The following is a 10,205-nucleotide window of genomic DNA, read 5'->3' on the forward strand; positions in this document are numbered from 1 at the left end:
ATGTAAGATGACCCACTTCCACCTCTGAAAGTGTCTTTTAGCCTGTACTTTCACTGTTTTTCATCTTATCTCAAATCTCTCTCTGGAGGAAAGCATCTGTGCTGACAGTCCCACTGTGATCGCAGCTGGAGTTCCTACAAATATTCATGGACATTTCAGTCCCCCTTTTACATGATTTGTGAGGTGTGCCATTTTATAGCAATTTCAAGCCTTTAATTGTATCTTTCCAGAGCAAACAGTTCAACTTCACCTGAGATTGGGGATTGTAACTGATTTTATCCCTAACCCTGTCCAGTCTGCCACAATGGGCCACACAGCCCGAGACAGTGACTTGAACTGAAAAAGGGCAATATGTCTGCAATAATAGCCACAGAGTATGACTCACCTCTCATTCCTACTCAAGAACCTGTGGCTTTGATGAAGATTCTAGAGCATGTGACAGATCACTAAATACATGTGAGAAATGTGAACCAAAAGGAAAGGAGGATATTTTCAACAACTCCAGCACAGTGTCAGTTCAGACACAGCCTTTGGGAAGCATGGGTTTGTCATTTTATTATGTGCAGGATGATGTTTCTTCAGAAATCTTGTATACTCCAGACTTGAGGGCAGGATTGCTTCAGGACAAAGACATGTGCTTTTGTATTTTTTCACCAGGGGGCAGCACAGAACACAGGGTGAACCTGTACTATGTTTACAGGATCTATGAAAGAAATTATGTGCCCTCCCTACCCTGTCTCTCTCCCTCTCTCCCTCTCTTCCTCCCCTCCTTGAGTGTAACAAGAAGTGAAGACTATTTTCAATGTTATAAGTGAAAAGACTCCCCACCATCACAAGGTGCATGGAAAAGGTGACTTAGAGGTTGGAAGGGCGGGAGCTGAAGGTGCCAGGAGGACCTCAATCAGATCACCGCTCTGGCGGGGCCATCTCCAAGCATACCAGGGGTCAGAGCAGTGCTGCTGACACCCAAAGGCAGAGAACAGTTGCCACCAGCACAGAGAAAAACCACTACCATGCATGGCTTTTGCTTCAAACCCATGGTGTCACCTCATGCTGAATGCTGAAATCTCCAGAGTCCTTGAACTCACATTGTATAAATAACTCTTAAAAGTAGAGAAATCTGAGAAGTTGGCAACTCTCAACAAGGGGATAAAAATGACTTCTGGAATTCTACTCTATTTTACAGGGATTTCAGTGAAGCTGTCACTCATCTGCTGGTAACTTCTTTTGAACGTTTTCCAAAACTACAAAATATTCTTTTTTTAAAAAAAATTCAAGCCATCCATTAACTTACTGAAAGTGATCAAAGTAGGAAAATCAGAAATATGCTTCTTTATTTAAAAAAAATAGCTGGGACCAGGAGCATTAACCTAGTGGTAGAGTGCTCATTGATATCCTTGAAGCCTTGGGTTCAATTCCTCAGTACCACATAGACAGAAAAAGCAGGAAGTGGTGCTGTGGCTCAAATAATAGAGTACGATCCTTGAGAAAGCCCAAGCACAGTGCTCAGGTCTTGGGTTCAAACCCCAGGACTGGCAAAAAAAAAAAAGTAGCCAAGCACTAGTGGCTCATGCCTATAATCCTAGTTACCTAGGAAGCTGAGATCTGAGGATCATGGTTCAAAGCCAACCCAGGGGGCTTTCTTCCATGCCATGTTAAGCAATTCTGAAAAACTAAATAGGCAAAAGTTACTCGAGAGAATATGAAAACTATTAAGTGGTGGAAAAATTTAAGCTTCCTCTTAACTGGATTTAACCACAGGGTACTTGACAAGTCAGGTCTTTGAAAAGGTTATTTTCAGATCAAAGGCTCTCCTAAAACTTCCAAAGCCTTATAACTTAAGATCTTAAAATAGTAGCACAGACAGAAGCTTAAAAGTAACAATTTCTAGCTGTCCCTTTTATTTCTTGATTGATTTGTCAGTCATGGGGATTGAACTCTGGGCCTGGACTCTCTCCTTGAGCTCTTCAGCTCAAGGCTAGTGAATGCTCTACTACTACCTGCGTTCCCCATTCCAAAGGAATAGGAGTCACTACCCTGCATTAAGCACTTCACAGGCAACAGGGCTTTGTCAGGGCCAGTCAGCACATGATGCCCTGTATCTCCTGATTCTGGCTGGCAATAGTTGTCCATGGTGATGAAATAGGCACAATTGATCAATATGTGAAAAGAGGCTTCCCGTAACACTTTCCAATTCTCGAAACTTGTAGGCTTAGGATTTTTTTGTTGTTGTTTTGTTTTGTTACTTGCCAGTCCTGGGGCTTGAATTTCAGGGCCTGGGCACTGTCCTTGAACGTACCCAAGGCTAGTACTCTACCACTTGAGCCATAGCATCACTTCTGGCTTTTTTTGTGTACGTGGTACAAAAAAAAAAAAAAAAAAAAAACAACCCAGGGCTTCATGCATGCCAGGCAAGCGTTCTATCACTAGGTCACACTCCCAGCCCCACTTGTACAGTTTTTAATTTCTCCAAGTTCAAGCAGAGTTTCAGGTATGATATCAAAACACCGAGTGAAAGGTGCTGGAGGTAGTTGAGATGAAAAATGGAATGCAGTCATTCTTTAGCATGATACTGTAAGTCTAGGTGGACAAGGTTGGAGCATCTTCTAATTATGGTACAGAGATCTGATTCTCTGAGAACCAGTGGAAATGAACCACTGGGCAGAGGGAAGTGCCAGTCTGCTGTGTCTCCTTGAACCTCTGCTTTCATTTCAGCAAAATGAAGCTTCTCATGGGCCTGATTTTCTGCTCCATGATCCTGGGAGCCAGCAGCATCCTTTCATTTGTTCATGAGGCTACTCTTGGTAAAGCTGATGGAGGGTGGTCACTCTGAGTTCGCAAGAACTCGGAAATCTGAAGCCACTTTTTCAGATTGTCCTTTCCTTGGAGGCAGAATGCAATGGAACATTTCTTTAAGTAGACTGAATATAGGCGTGGGAGGCTATATCCCAGAGGACATAACCCAGCTGTGCATGAGGCCAACCTCATGCGAATAATGTGTCTACTTACTACCCCATTGTTCATAGGGTTAGGTACACACAAGTCACATGGAGAGCTTAAACAAGTACCCGTGTCTCCTGCCATTTTCCTCCTTGCACATAGTCTTAGTATTTGGCCTTGGCTGTGAACAGTGCACTGAGTGTTTATCCAGGTGATGAGAGTCTGCTTCCATAGCTGAGATTCCTTGCTCTAGTGCTTCCTCAAGCCACCATAGCATCAGTGCAGACATCTTGCAAGGGCAAGGCATTTATGTGTCAAGCTTGTGCGATTATTTTGCAAGAATGCATTTATAGGAGTCAAGGAAGAAGCATTGCACATGTGCAGTCTTTCTCTGCTTCTGTATTGTCATCTTACTTACAGAAGTTGCCATTGTATGTAGCTTCATTTTAGAATAGTGTGTGTGTGTGTGTGTGTGTGTGTGTGTGTGTGTGTATGTGTGTGTTGGTACTGAGTCTTGAACTCAGGACATGGTCCTGAGTTCATTGAGAACATTAAAGCAACCTTTCATCTGGCCCAACTCTTCAATAATGTGGAACTTCAATGATCCTATTCTATAAAGAAACATTCTCTCTATTATTATATTTTACCAGTAGTTCACAGTAGTAAAACACAGCTCAAGTTCTGTAATGAGTTATGTGGAGGGAAGTGGAGCTATAAGATCAAGTGGTAGAGTGCTAGCCTTGAGCATAAAAAGTCAGAAACAGTACCCAGGCACTAAATTCAAGCTCTGACACACACACACACACACACACACACACACACACACACACACACACACATTGTCAACCTAGAATTATATGTAGAAGGCAACTAACACATGGAATGTTCTTATGTTCCTAACTCATGGCATTTAAGACTACTAAGACCATAGGCTGCAAGTTTGAATACGCTTCATCCTTAATTCCCCTAGAAGGTGTCCTCAGATTCCTCAGATTCTTTGTGTTCACCCCATATCCTCTTGCCTTTTCCAACACAGGGGGTTGGGACATGTGGCGAGCCTACTCTGACATGAAAGAAGCCAACTGGATAGGGGCAGACAAATACTTTCACGCTCGGGGGAACTATGATGCTGCCCAAAGGGGCCCTGGGGGTGCCTGGGCTGCTGAGGTGATCAGGTAAGGCAGGTTCTGGGGATGACAGGCCTGGTGAGCAGAGCTTGACTGCTTGGGGGGATCAGGAGAGGATGAACTCTGGAAGGGGTTCTGGTTAGGTGTGGCTCTTCCTTCTCCTAACTATCAGCCTGCATTCTTTCCATCCTCCCTATCCAAGCCCGGTTTCAGTCAGAGCCGGAGAAGGGATGATAAAGCATCCTCCTGTTTGAAATTAGAAACCTGGAAGGCTATGTAGTGATTCCCAGACTTCCCTCTCTGGGTGCTCTGTGTCCAGTTTGTGGCCAGGTACACAGAGGAGTAGATCTGTGATGGGCTTGGTCAGTAATTTAGTCTCTCCTTCCTGAGATTTCTAGGCTTCTATTTGAATTGTTTTTGGAAAGGGGAGAACGGGAGTGGGATTCAGCATAGTGGTGAATCCTCCTCCTGCTTGTCTCAATTAGTGATGCCAGAGAGAATTTCCAGGGTTTCCTGAGCAGGGGACACGAAGATGTTGCAGAAGACCAGAAAGCCAACCAATGGGGTCGCAGTGGTCAAGACCCCAATCACTTCAGACCTTCTGGCCTGCCTGACAAGTACTGAACTTCCTCTTCACTCTGTCTCCAGACATGGGCGACAATGTCGGGGGGTCAGAGGCCTGAAGTATTCAGATCTGTGTCCCCAGAACCTGGCATAGCACAGAATTGCTGCCTAATAAATGCTTCAGAAACCACATTTCTTGCATCTCGGTGTGACTCTTTGCTGTCAGCAGGGCCTGTTTGGTGACAAGGGGTGAGTGCAGTGTAAGCCTGAGGTGTAGTATTTGATCTCCTCATGTCCATGCACTCTATTGTGCTGCCCAGATTTTACTCCTCCCTGGCCCATGCCTCTGTGGATGGGACCACAGCCATGAGAGGAATGACTCGTGGTATCCTGCCCCAGCATCAGCCGCATTGGCCATCTGTGCAGTAACACTTTCCAGGTCCAGTTAGTCACCATTTCCTGTCCTTTCTATGGGAGAAATGCCTGCAAGGCAGTGTCTGTATTTTCATTGCCTTGTTTCATGTCAAAATGGTCATTCATGTGATGTCACCCCTTTGTGAAAGTGTGTGATTCTTCTGCCCATCACATGGGAAAGAATTATGGAGGTGACATTTATGAAGAGTGAGTATAATAAAGAAGATCATCAGATCAACTCAGGACAGAGAAACCAGGTAGCCCTGGAAAACTGAAGTATCAGTGGGTGGGGTTATTGATTGATGACAGGATTTCCTGCTAAGAATAAGGAATGCAAAAGCATACATATGAGAAGAGTCTTCCTGGAGGCTGACATTTGTGTTTCACTGGCAAGTCTGTGATCCATTGGGTAGCAGCTAGTGTGTGCTGGGCATCTCATTCCAGTGAGGATACAGCTCTGTGGCCATGGCAATGGGTCTTGGTAGGAAGCTGCCCAGGAGAGCAGTGGATTCATGGGAATGTAGTGGGATCCTGCAGTGTTACTTACAGGCCTATTTGGAACAGGGATGGATTTCTCAAATGAATTGTTTACCCCTAAATTCAGATACTGGCCTCTATTTCGATTTTTTTTCTGCCTGTCTTGGGGCTTGAACTCAGTTACTGAGCACTATCCTGGAGCTTTCCTCAAGGCCAGCAGTGTATTAGTTGTGCCACAGCATCAATTCCAACTTTTCTACATATGTTGTACTGCCGAATGGAACTAGAGTGCTAGGCAAGTACTCTACCAAGAGGTCAAACTCCTGGCCCCTGAACTCTATTTTCTAGCTGTAATTTCCAAGAAATTATTTGCAATTAAAACTATAATGGTTGACAAAACAGCTTGTTACTGGCACAAGAATAGGCCTGAGGACCAATGGAATAGAACTATGGACCCAGTTATTAACTCACAGACCTAGAGCCAACTAATCTTTGATAATGGAGCCAAAAAAATAGATTGGAAGAAAGACAACTTCTTCAACAAGTGATTCTGGCAGAACTGATTAAGCGTCTACAGAAAACTAAAGTTGGATCCTTCTTTGTCACCCTGCACCAGGATTAACTCCAAATGGATCAAAGACCTGGAGGTAAAAACAGATACACTGAAAAGTTTACAGGAAGGAATAGGAGATATAGTAGGTCTCCTTGGCACAGGTTGAAACTTTCTTAATAAGGACCCAGAAACACAACAAATCAAAGAAAGTCTGGATAAATAGGATTGCATTAAACTGCAGAGCTTCTATATGGCAAAGGACATAGCTAGAAAACTAACTAGAAAGTCTACAGAGTGGGAGAAGATCATTACTAACCATAAAATAGAAAAAGGCCTCATATCTAAAATATATCAGCAGCTAAAAAAGTTGAATCACTCCAAAGAAACAACCATCCCATTAAAAGATGGGCCAAAGACTTAAAGAGAGTCTTCTCTGAAGAAGAAATAAGAATGGCCTATAGACACATGAAGAAATGCTTGACATCTCTGGCCACAAAAGAAATGTTAATCAAAACAACTCACTCCAGTTAGAATGGCCATGATCAAGAAATCTCATAACAACAGATGCTGGCAGAGATGTGGCCAGGAGGGATCACCACTACACTGTTGGTGGGAGTGCAAACTAGTTCATCTGCTATGGAAAGCAGTATGGATTTTCCTCAAAAGGCTAAACACAGAGTTCCCCTATAACCCAGCAATTCCACTCCTTGGCATTTACCCACTGGTCCAGAAACAAGGACATACTAAATCCACTAATCAACAATGCTCATTGCAGCACTATTAACCACAGCAAAGATATGGAACCAACCTAGATGCCCCTCAGTTGATGAGTGGATCAACAAGATGTGGTATTTATACACAATGGAACTCTATGCTGCTGTCAGAAAGAGCAACACTGCCCCATTTGAAAGGAAATGGAGGGGCCGGGAGTTTGGCCTAGTGGTCAAATTGCTTGCCTAGCATGCACGAAGACCCGGGTTCGATTCCTTGGTACCACATACATAGAAAAAAGCCAGAAGTGGTGCTGAGGCTCAAGTGGTAGAGTTCTAGCCTTGAGAAAAATCCAAGGACACTGCTCAGGCTCTGAGCTCAAGCCCAGGACTGGCAAAAAAAAAATAAGAGAAAGGAAAAGGAACAACTTAGAAAAAAATTATATTAAGTGAAGTAAGCCAGACTCAAAGGAACATAGGCTCAATGGTTTCCCTCATTTGTCATAATCAGTAGATTATGTAAATCTCCTAGCAGAGATTTACAATAGAGCAAAACCTGAATACATAAGGCTATATAGGATGATGCTAAATGAAAGAACCTCGAGGATATAGAAACAAAAGCCATATAATGAGTGATTGTCCTTAATGTACTATATTATCTCTCATATCTTTGCTGTCTCTTGGTTATGTCATTTTATTGCAGTATTTTACCTTGTTATCTGATATATTATATATATGTTTATTTGGTTATTTGAAATACGATGGGGAAGGGAGGAAAACAAAATGAGGGGCGGGGTGGGGGGAGGGAAATGGGGACCAAGACCTGAGAAAGGGCACCAATGTTTGTGAAGTAATGCACCTTCTATTTGGTGAATATAATGTAACCCTTCTATTAATTACAAAAAATATATGAAAAAAACTATAATTGTTCAGACCACTATGACTTTATAGCCCTTATAAGTTTCCACTTATACCAAGTAGAAAGTTATCCTTTCTCTTCCTCTCCTCCCTTCCCCTCCTTTCCTCTAATCCCTTTCTCTCTCTCTCTCCTTTTCCCTTTCCATCTCTCTCTGTCTGTTTCTCCATGCCCCTATCCCTTTCCTTTTCATTTTCTTCTCCCTCTTCCTCATTCCTCAGAAAGACATTGAATGAGAACCATCATTAATATCAAATTCTTCTTTTTTTTTTTTTTTGCCAGTCCTGGGCTTGAGCTCAGGGTCTGAGCACTGTCCTTGGACTTTCTCAAGGCTAGAGCTCTACCACTTGAGCCTCAGCACGACTTCCGGCTTTTTTCTATGTATGTGGTACCGAGGAATCGAACCCGGGTCTTCATGCATGCTAGGCAAGCACTTTAACCACTAGGCCAAACTCCCGGCCCCATATCAAATTCTTCTTTAACGTGATCTTATACTTACAATGAATTTCTTTATCCCCATTAACAAGCATGTAGACTTTGTTTATGTCAAATGGAGTTAAGATAAATGAGGTGATGTTTGAACACTTTGAACCTGCAGTTGAATTGGTGCAGATTTTGTTGGGAAAATGTTATGTCCTTTTTGAATACCACTAAATTTCCCTGGGGTAAGAGCCCCTGAAGAGCAGTAGCTAAACTGAATCCATCCTGTTAAAGCAGCCTCCGTTCTGTAAGAGTTAAGTTCTGAGAAATCCCCTACCTGCCTCTTCTCAGGAGAACTGCAAGATGCTCCATCACATGTTTCCTCAGAGAGCTCGCAAGGACATTCAAAGGTCATCTCTAGGGCAGCAGCTGTGTTCCACAGGTAGCAAGGACACCTAAAACTAAAGTTCTGTGGGAAACCATAACATCAGAACTGATGAGAAACTGGGGAATGTCTCTATGCAAAAGTTAAGTAAAACATGAGGCTGAGAATGAAAACTAAAACTTGTTTGTTCTGTACTATAAAAGCTGTGCTCATTCTGTACTCGGGGCCTCCAGGCGTCATTGGTTTCTAAGGCGCGGAGGACCAAGCTCAAGCTTGCTAATAAATGGCTCTTTGTTGCCTACATTGGTCGTGGACTCTGGTGGTCTTTCAGGGGGATTTTGAAGGTTGGGCACAACACCACTGGGTATTCTGCACAGGACAGAAGCTCTGCAGAAGCCAGGAGGAAAGCAAGCCCCTAGGACTTGTTTGTCTGGCACCCTCTAGTGACAAATTGTAACATCATTGGTGTTTGTTAAAGGAGAAAGGATTGCAGCTCCTGTTCCAGAGTTGGAGCCAGGATGGATGCACATGCAGCTTCGAGTTGATGATCAGCTTGCACGAATTGAGTGTTCCAATGGTCATCACCTAATTCAATGAGGGCCTGACCAGAACACAAGTCGGGGAATCAAGCAATGCGCTTCCCTGCCCTAGCTAAACTCTTGAGCTGTTCATATCATCTCTTCTTCTCCTACCCTCCAGCTGGGATTTACATCATGAGTGTCCCTAGTTCTCAGGCTCAGGTTCAGGTTGAATTATTCCATCCATCAACTTTCCTGGATTTCAAACTAGTAAAGGTAAATTCTTGAGCCTTTTCATCTTCCATTGTCCAATGGGCCATTTCCTCATAATTAGGAGAGAGAACATGAAAACACATCTGGAGAGTCATTTCTGGAGGACATCTCTGAAGAACTGAATACAATATCTAATCTTTTCAGTCTTGTCTCTCATGTTTGATTAGTATGCTTTATGACACGGACAAATAGAAACACTTACCTTGTTTGTTGGAGTCAATGTCTCGACTTGTAGCTCAGGAACTCACATATAGCACAAGCAGCAGGAATCTCCTGCATCAGCCTGTAAGTAGTGGGATTATAGGACGGCAATGCTGCACCCAGCTGCTGCTGTTCTCATTTGGGGGTGCTGCTACAGGTGCTGCAGCTGCTGCTGTGGTGGTGGTGGTGGTGGTGGTTGTTGGAGACTGCCTCTGGGTCTCTTAACTTGTTGCCTAGGACTTTAATATGATAGGCTTAGGAATGCTTTAAGTTGCTTTGATCTGTGTTAAGAAACATCTGGACTGCTATCTTTCTCACAGACCTGCTATCTTTCTCACAGATCCGTTATCTTAGTGACCAAATTGCCTATGTCCTGTTCCCACAGACTCATGCTGAGGAAAATTTTTTCTACTGAACCTAGCCCCTGCTTTAGAGCCCTATATAAACCCCCTCTGACTTTCAATAAACAGACCTTGATCAGAACACTGTCTTGGTCTCATTCTTTGTGTTTGTCTGTCCCACTCATTTAGGTACGGTTCCCTCTCGAGTCTCAGTTGACTGAACCCCGCGGGCCGGGGCAGGTGGTGGTGGTGGTGGTGTGTGTGTGTGTGTGTGTGTATGCTTATACACCTGTGACTGCACCTGCACCCGCATATATTTGCCCCCATCCTGGAGCTGGAACTCAGGGCCTGGGTGCTGCCACTGAG

General features: G+C 43.7%; 1 protein-coding gene across 1 annotated transcript; it reads left to right on the top strand.

Moving 5' to 3' along the window:
- The first annotated feature begins 2,719 nt into the window (after window positions 1-2,719).
- On the top strand, window positions 2,720-4,813 carry LOC150053114 (serum amyloid A-5 protein-like). Its single transcript, XM_090348037.1, has 3 exons — window positions 2,720-2,804; window positions 3,977-4,115; window positions 4,553-4,813. Exons 1-3 carry the CDS (start codon window positions 2,720-2,722, stop codon window positions 4,689-4,691), a joined length of 363 nt encoding a protein of 120 aa, XP_090204163.1. The 3' UTR covers window positions 4,692-4,813.
- Window positions 4,814-10,205: the final 5,392 nt, after the last annotated feature.

The sequence above is a fragment of the Megascapheus bottae genome, chromosome 16, assembly GCF_031878675.1.
Source record: "Megascapheus bottae isolate mThoBot1 chromosome 16, mThoBot2.hap1, whole genome shotgun sequence".
Classification (NCBI taxonomy): domain Eukaryota; kingdom Metazoa; phylum Chordata; class Mammalia; order Rodentia; family Geomyidae; genus Megascapheus; species Megascapheus bottae.

Excerpts from the sequence above, each read along its gene's own strand:
- LOC150053114 (XM_090348037.1), top strand. The coding sequence starts at position 2,720 with ATGAAGCTTCTCATGGGCCTGATTTTCTGCTCCATGATCCTGGGAGCC. Across the intron at positions 2,805-3,976 it reads TGTTCATGAGGCTACTCTTG|GGGGTTGGGACATGTGGCGA; the intron begins GTAAAGCTGATG and ends TTTCCAACACAG. Across the intron at positions 4,116-4,552 it reads TGGGCTGCTGAGGTGATCAG|TGATGCCAGAGAGAATTTCC; the intron begins GTAAGGCAGGTT and ends TGTCTCAATTAG.